This window comes from Trichechus manatus, unplaced genomic scaffold (genome assembly GCF_000243295.1).
Source record: "Trichechus manatus latirostris isolate Lorelei unplaced genomic scaffold, TriManLat1.0 scaffold00101, whole genome shotgun sequence".
Classification (NCBI taxonomy): Eukaryota; Metazoa; Chordata; class Mammalia; order Sirenia; family Trichechidae; genus Trichechus; species Trichechus manatus.
Genome location: NW_004444037.1, coordinates 4,553,837 through 4,573,771, shown reverse-complemented (window position 1 = coordinate 4,573,771; position 19,935 = coordinate 4,553,837). Strand labels below are relative to the sequence as shown.

General features: G+C 38.3%; 2 protein-coding genes across 2 annotated transcripts in view; both read right to left on the bottom strand.

The window, feature by feature from the left end:
- Nucleotides 1-12,012, bottom strand: part of PDCL2 (phosducin like 2) — a 46,123-nt gene extending 34,111 nt beyond the window's left edge. The window contains exon 1 of the mRNA XM_012557420.1: nt 11,872-12,012. Coding sequence (XP_012412874.1) covers nt 11,872-12,012 — 141 coding nt within the window. The remainder of the gene's footprint in view (nt 1-11,871) is intronic.
- Nucleotides 12,013-14,484: 2,472 nt separating this feature from the next.
- NMU (neuromedin U) overlaps nt 14,485-19,935 on the bottom strand; it is a 28,940-nt gene continuing 23,489 nt past the window's right edge. The window contains exons 8-10 of the mRNA XM_004382889.2: nt 19,125-19,178; nt 17,735-17,774; nt 14,485-14,676 (exon numbers count right to left, since the gene is read on the bottom strand). Coding sequence (XP_004382946.1) covers nt 17,739-17,774; nt 19,125-19,178 — 90 coding nt within the window. The 3' untranslated portion in view covers nt 14,485-14,676; nt 17,735-17,738. The remainder of the gene's footprint in view (nt 14,677-17,734; nt 17,775-19,124; nt 19,179-19,935) is intronic.

The window sequence follows — 19,935 nt, the reverse complement described above, 5'->3', positions numbered from 1 at the left end:
GGAGTATTCGGTATATGTCTATGAGATCAAGTTGTTTGATTGTGGCATTTAGATCTGTGTCATTATTGAGCTTCTTTCTGGATGTTCTGTCCTTCACCAAAAGTGGTGTGTTGAAGTCTCCTACTATTATTGTTGAGTAGGAGTCTCCTACTATCTCTCTTTTCAATACTGTTAGAGTTTGTTTTATGTATTTTGGATGCCTGTTGTTGGGTGTGTAAATATTTATTATGGTTATGTCCTCCTGGTATACTGACCCTTTAATCATTCATTATATAGTGTCCTTCTTTATCCTTTGTGTTGGATTTTACTTTAAAGTCTATTTTGCCAGTGATTAATATTGCCACTCATACTCTTTTTTGAGTGTTGCTTGCTTGATATATTTTTTTCCATCCTTTGAGTTTTAGTTTGTATCTTTAAGTCTGTGGTGTGTCTCTTGTAGGCAGCATATAGACAGATTGTGTTTTTTTATTCATTCTTCCACTCTCTGTCTCTTTATTGGTGCATTTAGTCTGTTTACATTCAGCATAATTATTGATAGGTATGAGTTTAGTGCTGTCATTTGGATGTCTTTTTTTGTGTGTTGTTGACAGTTTCTTTGTTAATTTTCTCTGCTGAGTCATTTTTCTTTATGTATTTTCATTTGTTTTTGCTTTTGTATTTGCTGAGTCTCTATGTTTTTCCTGCTTTTTATTCTGATATATAGGATTAGTAGTTTCCTTTGTGGTTACCTTAAAATTTACCCCTATTTTTCTAAGTTTATACCACTCTTTTATTTCTTTACATTGCCTTGACTTCCTCTCCATATGAAAGATCTATGACTACGTTTTTGAGTCCCTCTTTTTTTGTTTTAATGTTGTCATCTTTTATACATTGACATCTCTGTTTTCCTATTTTGAGTGTTTTAGCTTTGATTTATTTTTGTGACTTCCCTATCTAGGTTGATATCTGGTTGCTCTGTCTTGTGTTCTAGTCTTGGGTTGTTATCTGATGTTACTGATTTTCTAACTGGAGGACTCCCTTTAGTATTTCTGGTATTTTGGTTTGGTTTTTGCAAATTCCCTAAACTTCTTTTTATCTGGAAATGCCCTAATTTCGCCATCATATTTGAGAGACAGTTTTGCTGGGTATGTAATTCTTGGCTGGCAATTTTTTTCCTTCAAGGATGTATATATGTCATCCCATTGCCTTCTTGCCTGCATGGTTTCTGCTGAGTAGTCCGAGCTTATTCTTATTGACTCTCCTTTGTAGATGACTTCTCCTTTATTCCTAGCTGCTCTTAAAATTCTCTCTTTATCTTTGGTTTTGGCAAGTTTGATTATAATTTGTCTTGGTGACTTTCTTTTTGGATCTATCTTGTGTGGGGTTTGATGAGCATCTTGGATAGTTATCTTCTCATTTTTCACGATATCAGGTAAGTTTTCTGCCAACAAATTTTCAACAATTCCCTCTGTATTTTCTGTTATTCCCCCCTGTTCTGGTACTCCAGTCACTTGTAGGTTATTCTTCTTGGATAGAGTCCCACATAATTCTTAGGGTTTCTTCATTTTTTTTTAAGTGTTTTTATCTGCTTTTTCCTCAAATAAGTTGGTGTCAAGTGCTTTATCTTCAATCTCACTAATTCAGACTTTCATTGCCTCAATTCTGCTCCTATGTATAATTCTGAAATTTTATTGTTAATATTCTGGACTTCTGATTATTGTCTCTCTATGGATCCTTCCAGCCTGTTAAATTTGTCATTATGCTCTTCTCTAATCTTCATAAATTCCTCTATTGTTTTGTCTGTGCATTCCCTGGCTTAGTCTGTGTTTTGCATGATCTCCTTCCTGATCTCTTGAAGAGTTCTGTATGTTAATTTTTTGTATTCTACTTCCAGGAATTCCAAGAAATTCTCTTCCTCCAGAAAATTTCTTGATTCTTTGCTTTGGGAGCTTGCTGAAGCCACCATGGTCTGCCTCTTTATGTGATTTGATACTGACTGTTGTCTCTGAGCCATCAATAAGTTATTACATTTATTTTATGTTTGCTTACTGTGTCCTAGCTTCTTGTTCTATTTGGTTTTGATATGCCCAAATAGGCTGCTCATGTGAGCTAGTTTGATTATTGGCACTTTTGAAACTCTAACGTCCTGTCACCAGGTGGTTAGATCTGTTACTAGGTATGTGAGCCCAGGAGTCTGTTTACTTTTCTTGTATGGATTCAGCTCAGGTGTCCAGGTAGTCAATCACCAAGTGTGTGGTGCAGGCTCTCACCTACAGTGGCAGACAGGCAGGGGTGATTGGTGTAGGCATAGGTATCTGGCTTCAGTAGGGGGTCATGCGCTGAGCAAGGGAGGGGGCTGATGGGTGCCCCTGAGTGTCTAGGAGGAAAGTGTGTCTCTTTTCCCTAGAGCACACAGGTGGGTAAGTTTTGCAGCCAGACTCTTAGCACCCAGTGCTGTTGACTATAAGGACTGGGAGGCACCACTTATTCTTGGACCCCTGTCATGGGTAGCTAGGTGGCGTGGGTGGAGCCACTAGTCATCAGGCCCCTGATATGGGTAGGTGAGGACCCTGCTTAATGGGCAGAGCAGTGACAAATGTCACGACCGTGCCACTTCACCATATAGCTGATACAGTTGAAGTTAGGCTTCAGGTATATACCCTGTTGTACTGTAGTAATGAGGGCCTACGCTGTGGAAATGGTCCCACACAGGTCTATGCAGGGGTGAAAGGCATTCAAAGTCCATAGACCCCTTATGCCTGTGCCTAGGCAAAGGAGCTGTGCCTACCCTGAGTTCCTGGCTTAGGGGAGCTGGCAGGTTATTTTTTCCTATTTGTTAATTTGTTCCCTCTCCAAGGCCAGGGGAATGGCTCAGCGCACATGACAGTTCCCACTTCCGGCCCAGGGGACTCTGCAATCACTGAAGATGGCCCAGGACCCGGTACAGAGTGGGGAGGGGGCAGGTAAATGGGAGAGAGGTTTTTCCCAAAGGGGGTGTTTTTTGATCCATGTGGTAGGTCAGACACAGGTACTTATCTTTTGCCAATTGAGTGCTGCTTTTCACTGATTTTGGAGGCATGAGTAGACTCTCCGCCGCTGGGTCTCCCTCAATGTGGAAAACACCTCCCCATCACCACTGCTTGCCTCATGGTGCATGCCAGCCTATCTGGACTGAAGGGCACCGGGTCCCACTGGGTCAGGGCTGGCAACTCCTTGCTGCTTTCAAAGTGTCTCTCCCTCCCCCTGCCACTCAGTCTGATTCCTCAACTTTGCCTTTGATATTCAGGGCTCCTTGATTGTCATATATAATCAACTCACTTGTTTTTTCAGGTCTTTGTTGTAAGAGGGACCACAGGAAGTGTCTGACTACTCTGCCATCTTGGCCCTGCCTCCCAAAGCTCTACAAATTTGGGCACAATGACTAAAGCCAGAAATCAGTAAGAAAGAAATAATTAGAGGATGATCATATATTTTTGTAACTTAACAAACAACTTCTAAACAACCCATGAGTCAAAGAAGAAATCGTATGGACATTAGAAAGGGTTAGGAACTGAATAATAACAATAAAACTACATTTCAAAACAATTTAGCCAAATGCAGTTCATAAAAGAAATTTTAGGGCCTTAATTTGAACATATTAGGAGCTCTGATGGCCCAGTGGTTAAGAGCTCAGCTGCTAACCAAAAGCTCAGCAGTTAGAATCTAACAGCTGCTACCTGGAAACCCTATGGGGCAGTTCTACTCTGTCCTATAGGGTCGCTATGAGTTGGAATTGACTCAATGGCAATAGGTTTAGGTTTTTGTTCTTTTTTTTACACTAAATCAAGTTGAAGTGCCAGATCTGCCTTGGTATACTGTAGAAGGCAACATTCAAGGGCTTAGGGAAATTGGTATTTTAGAGTGGATTTATCAGGTTAGATCCACAGATACAGACATGGAGTGCCCAGAGGACACACCTTTTACCACAATAGTAAGGAACAAATTTGTGAAGGGAACCCTAGCATACTTGAAGACTGCTGTGATCGCTATTTTATGTAAGTCAGATTTGACAATGGGAACTGCCCTAACTGAATTAAGACACCTAACTACAATGGAGCTGATCGGACCCCGAGGTTGTAGGGGCCAAGTGGTGGCACTCAAAAGACAAAGACAAGGTGGGTGTGGTTACCATAATGGACAGCAGCGTCAAAGGAGTAATCAGAATAGTCCGACTCATGTGGACTTATGGCGTTGGCTACTTAGTCATGGGTTCCTAGGAGTGAAGTAGATGGGAAATCTATTAAATATTCACTTGATCTATACAAGCGGAAGAATTCTAGGTCATATGAACAGCAGTCTAACTCGAATTGCCAGAACAGACAGTCATGGCCCCTCAATTCCCAGACTTAAGTGAGTTTACAGATGCACAACCCCTTCAATGAAGAGGAGGCTGGGTGTCCTTAAGGAAGGTCCCCACTACATAACCAGAAATTTATACTGTTAGTCTCTCTCCCAGCCTTCCCCAAAAGGACCTATGCCCTTTTATAAGAGTGACTGTTCATTGGGGAAAAGGAAATAATCAGACTTTTGGGGGATTGCTGGATACTGGCTCTGAACTGACACTAATTGCAAGAGACCCAAAATGTCACTGTGGCCTTCCAGTCAGAGTAGGGGTATATGGAAGTCAAGTTATTAATGGAGTCTTAGCTCAGGTTCGTCTCACAGTGGGTCTAGTGGGTCCCCGAACCCATCCTGTAGTGATTTCCCCAGTTCCAGAATGAATAATTAGAATAGATATATTCAGAAACTGGGAGAACCCCACATTGGACCCTGAACAGTGTATTAAAGGCTATTATGTTAGGAAAAGACAAGTTGAAGCCATTAGAACTGCCCCTGTGTAAGAAAATAGTAAAACAAAAGCAATACTGCATTCCTGGAGGGACTAGAGATTAGTGCCACCGTCAAGGACTTGAAGGATGCAGGAGTGGTGATTCCCACCACATCCCCATTCAATTCACCTATTTGGCCTGTGCATAAAACAGATTGATCTTAGAGAATGACAGTGGATTATCAAAAACTTAACTAGGTAAGTGACTCCAATTGTAGCTGCTGTTTCAGATGTGGTTTCATTGCTTGAGCAAATTAATACATCTCCTTGTACCTGGTATGCAGCTATTAATCTGGCCAATGCCTTTTTCTCAATTCTGGTTTCAAAGGAACACCAGAAGCAGTTTGCCTTCAGCTGGCAAAGCCAGCAATACACCTTCACTGTCCTACCTTAGGGGTATATTAACTCTCCAGCCCTAGGTCGTAACTTAGTCTGCAGGCACCTTGATCACCTTTCCCTTCCACAAGACATCACACTGGTCCATTACATTGATGACATTATGCTGACTGGGCTGAGTAAGGAAGAAGTGTCAATGATTTTGGACTTATTGGTAAAATATTTGCATGCTAGGGGGTGGGAAATTAATCCCACAAAAATTCAGGAACCTTCCACCTTAGTGAAATTTCTAGGGGTCCAGTGGTGTGGGTCATGTCAAGATAATCCTTCTAAAGTGAAGGATCAGTTATTGCACCTGGCCTCTCCCACAACTCCTGAAGGGTCTCTTTGGATTTTGGAGGTGACATAGCCCTCATCTGGGTGTGCTACTCTGACCTATTTATCAAGTGGCTCATAAAGCTGCTAATTTTGAATGGGGCCCAGAAAAAGAGAAGACTCTGCAAAAGGTGCAGGCTGCCATGCAAGCTGCTCCGCTACTTGGGCCACATGATCTGGCTTATCCAGTGGTGCTTGAAGTGCCTGTGGCAGATAGAAATGCTGTTTGGAGTCTCTGGCATGCCTCTATTGGTGAATCATGGTGCAGGCACTTAGGATTTTGGAGCAAAGCCCTGCTATCCTCTGCAGATAACTACTGTCCTTTTGAAAAACAGCTCTTGGCTTGTCACTGGGCCTTAGTAGAGACTGAACACTTAACCAAGGGCCATCAAGTCACCAAGAAGCCTGAGCTGCCCATCAGATACTGGGTATTGTCTTATCCGCAGAGCCATAAAGCTGGATGTTCACAAAAGCACTCCATCTTTAAATGGATGTGGTATATATGAAATCGGGCTCGAGCAGGATGTGCAGGCTGAAGTAAGCTGCATGAGGAAGTGGCCCAAATGCCCATGGTCTCCACTCATTAGATATTACTTGCTTCTGCCAGTCTGCACCTATGGCCTCATGGGGAATTCCTTACGATCAGTTGATGGAGGCATAGAAAACTCATGCCTGGTTTAGAGATGGTTCTGCACGATATGCAGGCACCACTTGAAAGTGGACAGCAGCAGCACTATAGCCCCTTTCTGGGACCTGTCTGAAGGACAGTGATGAAAGGGAAATCCTCCCAATGGGCAGAACTTCAAGCAATGCACCTGGCTGTTCACTAGACACCCAGAGTTAGGGCAGATTGCACAGGTTAAAAAGACACTGTCCCTTAGACTTCCAAATTGGCAGATACTAGTTGCAAGTTTAGTAGTCCACACAACACCCTCACTTTCACCTGCTGGCTCCCCCTTCTCCTTTGGGTTCCATAATTCACTGGAATGACTCGCAGATCTCACAGAGAGGACTATACTTATGATTATAGATTTATTATAGCAAAAGGATACAAATCAGTATCATCATAAGGAAGAGACACATGAACAAGGTCTAGGAGGGTCCCCAATACAGAGTTTCCCTGTCTCAAAGAGGGCACATCAGCCTCCCTTCACTGACCAGGAAGTTCTTCAAGCCTTTGTGTTCTGGGCTATTATTGGCCTGTCCTGCATGATAGCTAAATCATGCCTCCTGAGGCTAGTTGATATAGGTTTACCAGATGAGTCTTCTTTGGTCTGGCCAGATCCCAATGCCAGCACAAATCCTTGGGTGTTGCCTGGAAGTCCCAGTCCAAGGCAGTCCAGTTGCTCCAAGGGTTATTTCTCAGGAACCAAGGACAAAGGCCATCTTACTTTGGGTAAAACTAAATTCTTTACCCCACAATAACATATCAACTCCATATACCTCTCTTCCAACTACTGTATTATTCTTTCAGTGTATATTTTTTCTTAATCTCACAATACATTATCATTATTGTTATTATTTTATTCAGTCTATTTTTATTTAGACTTACCCATATATTTAATCTTTTTTTTTTTGTTTTTCTTTCCTTATTGAATCTCAGAACTTACATTTGGAAACATTTTCCTTCTGTCCTTGAGAATTTCCCTTACTGAGAGCCTACTAAGGGTTAATTCTCTCAATTATTATCGTAAAATGTTTTTATTTTGCTCTCTCTTGAAAAAGAATTTCTCTGAGTATATTTTTTTTCTTACAATACAATGAAGATATTTTTTTCACTACCTTTTGAAGCCATTGTTGCTGTTGAGAAATCAGCTGTCAGTTTCAGGCTTTTGAAGATTATCCAGTTGCATTTAAGATTTTCTTTGTTTATAGTTTTCTGCAGTTTTGCCATAGTGTACATAGGTGTGTATTTCTTTTTATTTATCCTGTGTGGATTCAGTAGGCTGTAGAAAGGCATCTCTCAACAGTTTTGGAAAATTCACAGCAATTATCTCTTCGAATATTTCTTTACTTCTTTACCTCTCTTTCTGAGATGCCAATTACACATAAACTAGACTTTCTTATTCCCTGTCATGGATTGAATTGTGTCCTCCAAAAATGTGCATATCAATTTGGCTGGACCATAATTCCTGGTATTTTTGTCCACCATTTTGTCATCTGATGTGATTTCCCTGTGTGTTGTAAATCCTGCCTCTATGATGTTAATGAGGGGGGATGGGCAGAAGTGTGTTGATGAGGCAGGACTCAATCTACAGGACTGGATTGTGTCTTGAGCTAGTTTCTTTTGGGATATAAAAGAGAGACGTGAGCAGAGAGACCAGAGGATCTCATATCACCAAGAAAGCAGTGCCGGGAGCAGAGCGCATCCTTTGGACCTGGGGTTCCTGCACAGAGAAGCTCCTAGTCCCGGAGAAGATTCATGACAAGGACCTTCCTCCAGAGCCAACAGAGAGAGAAAGCCTTTCCCTGGGGCCGAAGCCCTGAATTTGGACTTTTAGCCTACTTTACTGTGAGGAAATAAATTTCTCTTTGTTGAAGCCATCCACTTGTGGTATTTCTGTTATAGCAGCACTAGATAACTAAGACACTCCCTTCTCATTTCTGAATTTATTTCATGTTTTTACATCTTTCTGTACTTCTCACCTATTGATAAAGCCACCGTAGTCCTCAGAGTGACATGTTTGCTTTTTAACACTATAAAGAGGTCTCTTGCAACAGATTTGCCTAATGCAATACATCATTTGTTTGTTTTTTACAATTTTTTTTATGGTACTTTAGATGAACATTCATGGAGCAAGTTAGTTTCTCATTAAATAATACACATATTGCCTTGTGGTATTGGTTGCAAACCCCACGACATGTCAACACTCTCCCCTTCTTGACCTTGGGTTCCCCATTACCATCTTTCCTGTCCCTTCCTGCCTTCTCGTCCTTGCCCCTAGGTTGGTGTGCTCATTTAGTCTCGTTTTGTTTTATGGGCCTGAACCTCAGGAGTGACTTTAGTACTGAGTTAAAAGGGTGTCTGGGGACCATACTCTCGAGGTTTCTCCAGTCTCTATCAGACACGTCATTTGATTTCTTGACCGCTGCTTCCATGGCATTTTTAATTTTATTTGTTGTAGTTTTTCATTTTTAGAAGTTTGATCTGGCTCTTTACCAAAACTTTAAGGTCACTTTTTATAGTCTCCTAGTCCCTACAGATAATTTCAAACTGATTGTTTATTTCTTTAAACACAATAAGCATAGTTTTAAAACCTGTTTCTGATCACTTCAACACCTGAAATCTCTGAAGATCTGCATTTGCTGGTTCATGTTCATGGTGCCTTTTTTTCTTTGTGTGCTTGCTTATTTTCGATTAATTTCTGCTTGCTGTTCTGGAAAACATATCTGTGGAAATATCTTAAAGCCTAAGATGTCTTCCTCCATAGAGGATTTATATTTATTTCTGCCAGGCAGTTGGGGACACTACATTATATAACTAATTTAAATAAAATAAATAAAACTCAGGTTGCAAATCCATATAAGTGCTGGCCTAGGCCACAAGTTTTTGGGGACAAGTTTTATTTCTTTTCTTTTTCTCCTTCGTTCTGCTAGGTACCAACATAACCTTCCCTGAATTTCCCCTAGAATTTACTCTGGTTCACCCTCCTTAATGTGGAAGAGTCTCTATCAGTGTCCCAAGCTTTGGTGGGCCCTACCCTTTGGTAACTCCTTACCCCACAATTATACCCAGGACCAAAACACAGATTGCTAATGCCCTCACAGCAAAAATGGCTTTGGAGCTCCAGAACTCCCATTCACCTGAATTTCCACTTTCGCTTAGATTTTGATCTGATAGTTTCTTACTATCCTGAAATTCCTTTCATGCTTTTAGGGAGCTATGTTTTACACTGTAGCCAGCATTTTTCCCTGTATTCAGCAGGTGAGTTAGTCCAAATAACCTAACCCATTAGTATAAGAAACAAATTCCAGCAATTATCCTTTTAAAAAACCCTCCCTGCACTTCATACCTACTACCACCCTGTCTTCTCCCCTTCATGGCCAAACTTCTTTAAAAAATTGTCTACATACGCTGTAACCATTTCCATCTCTTGTTCACTCTTCAACTCCTCCAAGTTGGCTTCTGCCTCCAATACTCCATAAAAACTGCTCTGGCCAAGGTCACCTATGAGCTCTACAATGTTATTTCCAATTGGATGTTCATTGTATTTGATCTTTGAAGCAGTACTTGAGAGTTAGTCATTCTTTTCTTTTGAAACATTTTTTTCTTGATATTCATGACACCATGTTGTTATGCTTTTATTCACATCTCCTTGTTTCCTCCTTAACTGATCTAGGAGTTAGTTGCAATGGGATTTAATGTAACAGTAAATGCTCTATATTCTGTTCTTGCCTTCGTTTTTAGAAATTATCTATGAAATTTTATAATAGAAATAGGTACCACAATCTATTTGTTCAAACTACTACCAAGAAAAATACAAAAAACGAAACCCACTGAGTTGAAACCCTGGTGGCATAGTGGTTAAGAGTTCAGCTGCTAACCAAAAGCTCAGCGGTTCAAATCCAACAGGCACTCCCTGGAAACCCTGTGGGACAGTTCTACTCTGTCCTATAGGGTCACCATGAGTCAGAATCGACTCGACGGCAACAGGTTTCAAACTGCTACAGCATTTATTCAATTGCATGTCTCCCTCTTATTACCTCATAGTAAGATCTCTTAGAACAGGACCACATGTAAAACATAAGTACTAAATAAATAGCTTTTGAATAAATCAATGAACAAATAAACAAACTACAGTTAATGTGCTGTTGACTTCACTTTCAATTCCATTTCAGCTTAGTTCTTTACGAGCAAGTGCAAGCCAGGACAAATTTTCAATGTTTTTACCAATAAAATGTAGGTACTAGGCATCTATTATTAACATGAAAGACCTATTCATCCAAAATTATATGGCGCAATGGATAAGCGCTTGGTTGCTAACCGAAAGGTCAATGGTTTGAACCCACCAGCCGCTCTGCAGGAGAAAGATGTGGTAGTCTGCTTCTGTAGAGATTTACAGCCTTGGAAACCCTGTGGGGCAGCTCTACTCTGTCCTGTAGGGTCACTGTGAGTCAGAATCAACTTGATAGTAATGAGTTTGGTTTTTGTTTGTCCAAATATCCTAATAAATAATACAGTTTATACAAATATCAAAATTAAATATGTAAAACAGGAAAAAATTACAGTGGTTTTAACTTGGGGGAGTAGGTTTAAGTCAAAAGTGAGAATTTTACTCTGCTAAAAACAGAAGTACAGGCTTCTGATCAGTAAGAAAGCTTTAGACTGGGAAGGGGCTTTCTAAGGTATAAAAGGAAGTTGAAGACAGCTTGTAAATACGAAAGGTTGGTGGTTGTAATCCACCCAGAGGTGCCTTTGAAGAAAGGCTTGGTGATCTACTTCAGAAAGATGACAGCCAATGATAGTCCTATGGAGCGGAAGTTCTACTCTGAAACACATGGGGTCACCGTCAGTTGGAATCTACTCTATGGCAAATGGTTTTGTTTGTTTGTTTTTTGGTTAGGAGAAACACCAGGGAGAAACTCCTGGTGTTCCTCAAGGCAGATGCTACCAGGGTTTCCATTTTTGACCTTTCTTAAGGTGGTGGGGACCAAACCCAAACCAAACTCACTGCCGTTGAGTCGATTCCGACTCATAGCGACCCTACTGGACAGAGAAGAACTGCCCCACAGGGTTTCCTAGGCTGAAATCTTTATGGCAGCAAAGTGCAACATCTTTCTCCCCCAGAGCACTGGTGGGTTCCCACCACCCACCTTTCGGTTAGCAGCCTAGCGCTTAACCACTTCGTCACCAGGACACCTTAGATGGTGGGGAAGGGCAATTAAATTGAATTACACTTAGGCAAAAAGTGCTGGCCTATTTCTCAAGTTAGAAATAGAGCCGCAGTATGAGTTCCAGGATCAATGTGTGAAAAGCACTCCCAAACAACTATGAAAGTTTCCTCCATTGACATATCGAAGTCTTGAACGTGGAAAAAAGAAATGGTGTTCTCCTAGAGTTAATTCAGATTTCTCTCAAATCTAAATAAAGACTCAAGAAAAATTCTGCTCTTAAACGGATGTAAGAATTCAATCCCTGTGGGCCGCCCTCCCCACTTCTGCCCCTCGGCTTCGGGTCCAAGAGAGATCCCTTCAGGTGCCCCAGGGCTCACCGAGTGGGCCAAGCGCCCTCACCTGCATGATGTTCCGCTCCGCCGCTCACGCGCCCACGTCACCGGCCTCTGGTGAGGCTCTCCCGACTTAGGCCACAGTACCCGATGACTCCTCAAGGCGGGAAGCGAAGCCCCCAGCCGGCGTAGCCGTTTCAAACGCCCGCGGGACGGGGAATCCGAGAACAAGGGCTCTCTATGGGCGTGTGCCGGGCGCAGCTTCGTTGCCAGGCAACGCGGAGGCATAGCTTTGGGGTGTTTGTGGGTACTAACGTACCAGGTCCGGTCACATCTATCTCAAGGACTGCCTTTCCTGTTCGCTGTTTGGTGCTTGTCCTGGTAGTCCTCCCACTTTTCCTTCTACCACCACCCAATCAACCAGTTACTTCCGAGCCTGTCTTTATGGAGAAATAGCAAAATCCTGGGGGAGAGAACTCTTCAGAGGAATAGTTCTTAGACTGGAGTCTATTGCTGATACTTGGATAGATTTTAGGGTATACCTAACTCCCAGTCCACATTGTACACATAATTTTGTAGTATGTGTTCATTTTTCTCCCCTCTGGAATTAAGGGCCACAGCTTTCATCAGATTCTCAGATGAGATCATAACCTCTTATTTCAATCTTCAAAACCCACTGACTTAAGGGACAGAGCTCTGGCCTTTGGTAGAAAACCAACACAGTTGGGTTCCTGGTGTTTAAGTTAAGGGAAGGATGTTTACTGGGAACTGCCAGGAGCTTGGGAAAAACATTTTATGTTTTTACCAAATAAGGTTATACACATGGTCACAGAGATATACTGATAAGATTTGGAAAAGAAGGGGAAAAATGAATTTAATGACACAGTTTAAACTTGGCTTCAGCATTGGACCACTCCACCTGTAGGGCACAGTGAATACTTCGTACAAATCCTATATTTCAAGTAGGCCGCATATCATGTTGTGTTTGTGCAAGAGACATTAATGTGTTAAATATTTAAAATGAACTTAATGTAAGGTTATTTCACATTAACCTTAATTTGTTTGTTTAAAAATATACCACAATTTTTGGGACCATGTTTTAATATTTCTTTTTCTCGTTTTTATTTTGATATCCCGAGAGTCCTAAAAAATGTAAGTGGTCTAAAACTCTCTGGACTTCTGAGATGCCCTGGGAACTGCAGCCTAAATTAATATTCAACTGCCTCTTCTTATCTTGACAATCCAAAATCCAGGCAAGTTGAATTACTGTGCACGGCTCTAGCTAATGACGTCCCATGCATCTGTGGCTTTGGAGCAGGACTGCCTCCCTCCTGTCAAGTCTCCATCTTGTCAAGGCAATTTTTGTTTGTTTATTTGTGTTTTAAGAATAAGAACAATGTACTTTTTATCCTTTTCTGCTCCTTCTTTCCTAACGTTCTTCACCTGAGTTAACAAGAAGTGAGAATCAGGGACTTTGTTGGCAAAAAGTTTAATTCACCAAATTTAACTTATAATGGGTTGTCAACATTAGTAAGCTAAAGGTTTGTTAGATTCTTCTCTGAAGAATCTAAAAGATCTAACCCTACCCACTCAAAGAGTCACCCCTCTCTATTCAGCCAGGAACCTGCTTAGTGGAAAAAATGAAGGTTGAGGAGGCAAATCAGAAGGGAGTGAGGAGAACCTAGAGTGGAGAAGAACCTCAACATCCATCTGAGGTTACTTCTGCATCCACTAAACATTGACTGGATGTAAAAAGTTTTCCAAGTGTGTTTGTGATCCTCTACTACTAAAGTTATTTTCTTTCTAGTCATGGACAAACCTGTTGCCTTTCAAGGAGCACTGGTGGTACAGTGGTTAAGCACTTGGCTGCTAATCAAAAGGTCGGCAGTTCGAATCCACTGTCCCCTCCTTGGAATCTCTATGCGGCAGTTCTACTCTCTCCTGTAGGGTTGCTATGAGTTGGAATCAACTCGATGGCAATGGGTTTTGTTTTGGTTTTCGTTTGGTTGCCTTTCAAATGTTGCAGGCTAAAGCAAACAATTTAAGATAAACTGAATACTACTAGTTGGTAGAAAAAGCTAGCCCCCTGATATATTTGTAGCAACCAGAAATTCATGTTATGGTATATAAATAAGAAATTGCTTATTGGATTATTGGATAGATTTTTATCAAATTCTACAGGCTAGTGCAGTTTTAGTTGGTATTCACATTTTAAGAATACCAACTATTCTGGTATTCTGGTCATTTATAAGAGCTGGAGATTTTGTCACTGACAAAATCCAAATGATGTTGTTACGTGCTGTAGAGTCGGTTCAACTCATAGTGACCCTATGTACAACAGAACAAAACACTGCCCTGTCCTGCACCATCCTCACAATCGCTGTTAATGTTTGAGCCCATTGTTGCAGCCACTGTGTCAATCGATCTTGCTGAAAGTCTTCCTCTTTTTCTCTGACCCTCTACTTTATCAAGCTTGATGTTCTTCTCCAGGGACTGGTCCCTTATGATAACATGTCCAAAGTATATGAGACAAAGTCTCACTATCCTTGCTTTTAATGAGCATTCTGGCTGTACTTATTCCAAAATCCAAATAGGATATACTAAAATAGCTCATTAAATCCCACCTCTCTACTAAGTGACTTTAGTAAAAATAGCAAAAGAGCATGTGGATCAGTACTCTCAAAAGCTGCAGGAATCTGAGAAACATCTTTATTTACAGACTTATTATACACTATTTATCATTAAAACACTAAGAAAAACAATATTATAAGATGCTTTTTTATTTTCAAGGAATTAAACGTTTATAATCTTAACCAACTTTTATGAGAATGTTTACAACACAGAGGTTCTCAGACATGGTAAACTTAGCAAGGATTGTTTTTTAGAAGAAAACAAAATGTCAGTATAATTTTTATTCCATAGCATTGCTTCTGTGGAAAATTAGTCAGCATCCTATAAAAAGAAAAAACTGAATTAGATTCAAGTGTGAGTATGTGAATGTGTGTATAATGTGTGTATATAGACATTTCTGTAAATATTTGTCATAGTATGATAAAATTGGCATCTGAGATATTTCCCAGCTGTTCTTCAGTCTGTATATTTCTGGCTATGTATTATTTAATTTTTTCTTTGATGAATCACTTATTCTGTATGCCCATATTTTCCAGGACTTAAAGTAAAACTGGTTTCCAAAAATTCATTGATACTGGTAAAATTTATAAATAAAATATTTCAAAAGTTGTGCAGTATTCCTGAGTATTATTTCCTCACATATTTTTAATTAAATTATCCTATTTTATGTTTGGAGCCCTGGTGGCGCAGTGGTTAAGAGCTAGGCTGCTAACCAAAATGTTGGCAGTTCGAATCCACCAGCCACTCCTTGGAACACTTTGGGGCAGTTCTACTCTATCCTGTAGGGTCACTATGAGACGGAATCAACTTGATGGCAATGAGTTTGGTTTTGGTTTTTTTAATTTTAATTACTTCCTAAGTAAATATAAATCACTCAGGACAGAGTAAGACCTTAGATAACCAGAGGAGAAAAACAAAGAAAAATGATTACAAACTGTTTCTATATTGGCAAAGTAAAATGAAGCCCTAAGTAAATTAGTCTATGCTCTTTTTCCCAACTTCAGAGAGAGATTTTTGCCAAATTGATTCAAATCATGGATTAAATTCCTTTTCATACTGTGAGCACTGTAATAGTATAATGTTAGGATGACAGACATTTGTTTCCATTTAACTTATTTTTGTTTACATTTTTTAAATGCCTGTATACATTTGTAATATTATAAAAGGTAGAGTTTCTTTACCATTAACTCTTTGTTCTGAGTTCCTTGGAAAGAAAAAAATATATAAAATAATATGTTTTTTCATATTCTTGATGGGAAAATAACTTAGCAGGCCTCTTCTGAAACAGAATCTAATACCAAATATAGTTAGAAAATTCAAGTACTTAATTATGCCCTATGAACATATTAAATTTTTCCTTCACTTTTAATATTTGTATCTTTTATTTCTTACTTGTCTAATTGAATTGGCTAATGCATTATTAAGAACTATGTTAAATAAAAAGTGACAGCATCTCCGTCTTGTTCCTGACATTAATGGAAACACTTCAAAGTGCTTCACTATCAAGCCTACTACTGACTCTGTTTGAGACTTTATATTAATAATGTCACGATTCATCTCTTTCTATAAGATCTTCTTTTAAAACATCAGAAATTTAAAACATCAGAAATGGAGTTTTATCAAAAACATCTATTGAGATGATTATATAATTTTTCTCCTAATGATAGAAATATTTTAATAGACATCCTAATGTTAAACCATCCTCGGGATGCTGGGGCAAACCTCACTTAGTGGAGCTATATAATTCTTGAAGTATACTGCTGAACACTATTTGTTAATATTTCATTTAAATTTTTGCATTGATATTTATGAATAGGATTGACCCACAGTTTCCTTTTTTAATAATATTTTGTTAGTATTAGTATTTGGTATTAGTATTATTCTGGCTCCATAAACAATATTTAGACATTTTCTTCTTTCTTTGTGCTGAAAAAATTCAAGCGCTATTGGGCCTAAGGATTTTTGAGGAGATAGTTTCCAGATAACATTTTCAATTTTTTCCCATGGTTATTGGTCTGTTTAGGTTTTTTTTTTTTTTCTTTCCTCTGAGTTCAATTTTGTTAACATCTACTTACTAGACAAACTTCCATGTTATCCAAGTTTTCAAATTATATGCACAAAGATTTGTAAAGTACTCTTTTATGATTTTCATTTCTTTTATATCTATTTATTTTTATTTCTCTCTTTTCATTTGTATTCTTGTATATGTATGCTTTTCCTTGATTGGGCTAGTTTATTTTATTAGGGTTTTTTGTTTTGGCAAAGAACCAGATTTTGTTTTATTTACCAATTCTTCTACTTTCTTATTGTCTAATTTATTAATTTCTCCCTTGATTTTTATAATTTTCTTCCTTCTGCTTTCTTGAGGTTTATTTTAATTTATTGAGTTAAATCTTTATTTTAATTTATTGAGTTAATTCTGTTTTGCTTGTAGTACTTAAAGGCTTAAATTTTCTACTGAATATAGCTTTGACAGAGTCCCATCAGTTTTTATACGCAGGGTTCTCATTACCTTTACTTTCTAGATATAGTACAACTTTAGTGTTGATATCTTCTTTAGTTAGAAGTGGTGGGTTTTGATTTTTGTTTCTGTCAGAAAATATTAAGAATTTTAATATTCATAAGGTAAATATATTTCGGGTTGAAATAAATTCTAAGAATGAAATACTTGGAAAAATGTTCAGCATAGAATCTGGATTTAGCATTACATGAAATTCATAGAATATACCTTTAAATTGCATTAATATGCTTTAAATTTATCAATCTGCTCTTGGTTTAATTTCAAAATTCATAGTCTAATACAGTATTAAGATTAACATATTTATGAAACATGTGGGGCCAGTCAAGAGCTACTAAGTGTCTATTGTATTCCCAGTACTGAATTAGAAACTGGGAGTAATAAAGTAAAAGTCATGCTTTCATGTCTTTCCAGTTTCTTAGTTCTCTTGCAATTGGTAAATCATAGCTTTTATAAATAAATAATCTTTGATGTAGGTTATCTGGAAGACAGAAAAAGATTCAGTCTGTAAGTTCTGGCCCATTGTGGTGGGAACTGATTACCACAATAAGAACCCAATTCCTGGCATATGCTACTTGAACAATAAAGGATGAGAAGGTCAATGTCTACACAATCAATGATGATGATTACTATTGTGGCATCATCTGAGGAATATATGACATGGGCAAAGCAAATATAGCCCCAAAATACTGGTATTTTTCCTTAATATAAAGCCCTCACAGCACTTATAATTGTAGTATTTATATAGAAAATCAATGTACCCATGCAATCATAATAGAAGTATATTCATCATAGTTTAATTTATGAATGTTACAGAAATTACAGAAATTCTCAAACTGGGTTGAAATGTGAAACACATACCATTTTAACTGAAACCTGCTGACCTTCTCCCATTGCGTGGCTGGAAAATAATAAATTGGAAATAAATCAGTATAACTAAGGAATGAAGCCTATTTCCATAGAAATGATATAGACCAGTATTTCTTTAGCTTTAATGTTCATCAGAATCATCTGGAAGGCTTGTTAAAACACAGCTTGCTGGGCCCCACAGCCAGAGTTTCTGATTTAGTAAGCCTGGGGCGGGGCCCTGTAATTTTCATTTTTAACCAATTCTGAGGTGATGCTGAAGCTGCTGAGGACCACACTACATCAGATACTATTTGATTTTGCTTATTTCTTTGAAGGTACTAAAATTTTAAAACAGATGCCCACAATTTTAATTTCATTTGAACCAAAATTAACTTACTGGAGTCACGGTTGTTCAGTATTATTTCTTCCTGCTATCAGTCTTGCTCCTTACTTCAATCCTTTCTCCAATTTGCTGTTAGTTATTTTCCAAAATGCAAATCTTACCCTATGACTCCCCTTAGCCTTTACACTAAAGTTGAAATTTCTTAGCTAAATATTTCATTAAACATTTCCTGTTGATTCTTCAGGATTCAACCCAGAAAGCTTTTCCTATACCTCCTTTACTCCCCAGCCTGGGTTAGGTGCCTTTCTTTTGGAGAAAGCAGCCCCTGTATTAAAGGTACATTTAGCATAGTACTTTGTATTTGTTTACTTATTTATATCCTCCACTATGCTGTAAATTCCTAGAGCTTAAAAGTGGAATCTTATCCACCTTTATATTCCCAGCCCTCGGTACATTGCCCAGCACCCAGTAGAAGTTCAATAAACAGTGGCTACGTGAGAATGAATGAAAACTTTCTGGTAATGTATTAAGGATGCACATATTTTAGAAAGTATAGCTGCTTCAAAAGAAACTCATGTTTCATAGACAGTTTTGTCATACAAGATACGAAATGCAATTACAAAGTTTTGTCTACCTACAGCCTCTACTTTAGTTGATTCTTTTTATTTTAAGAACTTGTGAAAGTAGTCATAACTCTTCCAATCTACTGAATCAAAACTTTAGTTAATGATTCTTTGGAACTTAAAGAGTAATGTAACGTTAAGACACTCATTTCCTGTACATAAATTGTCATGGTTATAAACTGTGAAGTAGGTGAATGTCACTTGCGGTGTTTACAAACATGACTAGTGGATCCGAGAAGAGATCAGAGATGTGGTTATATGAAAACAATAAAGTAGTGAGCAAAGTGAATCTCAGACTATAACATTTAATGTTAAATAAGTATAAATAAATGTCAAAACTTAACTGAAACTTATGAGTTAGTGTAAATAAATGCACAGTGAAAGTATTTTTCAATTTTGATACTGTCGATTTTTTGAAAATACAATACGTGCACACCCTGAATAGAAAGAACCCCCGACTTCGACTTGCTACAGGACCTTGAAATTCTTCCTGGAAGAGAAAATGAGGGTATTACAAATCAAATAATACTAAAAGCAAACATTTATTTGAGAATGTAGTGAATATCAAAGTAATTTCCAATTATAATAACTAAACAAAGAGGGAATCAAGGACTTCCGTATATAATTCATATCAGTACAGAATCTTTGTATCTACACCTGAAGAATTTTCAACATCCAGCAGTAACAATTATCAGTATATTGTATTTAAAAACAATTCCCTTATCAATATAGCAGATTCTGTTTTCAGAACATTTGTTAGTTGTACATGTATTCACCAATAAGTAGAAAAAAAAAATGACAGACACTTGATAGATAATGAACTATATTTAAAATCACCTTTTAGCATTTTGTTAGAGTAAAATAATTTCTTTAAAATACATATTGTGTGCGTATACATAACACCTGAATAGGGAGAAATAGAAAATAGAATTCAGAGAGCTAAAAAATATTACACAATATTTCTATAGGAATGTAGATTGAAATTGAGTGACAACTTTGGTAAACTATGCTTTTTCAATGATACTTCAGAAGATATTTTCCCAATATAATTACATGTCTAGAAGTGGTAATGAAAAAAAGTACCAAACAGGAACTAACCAATTACCCATAATGGCTGCATTTTGTAGTGTTTCTTTTCTTAAAACATTTTATTTTAAACTTAATATAAAATAACACTTTACAATTTCTATACAATTGGCTCTTGTAGCTTTCCATTTTCATTAACAACTACTTATCATAAAAGTATC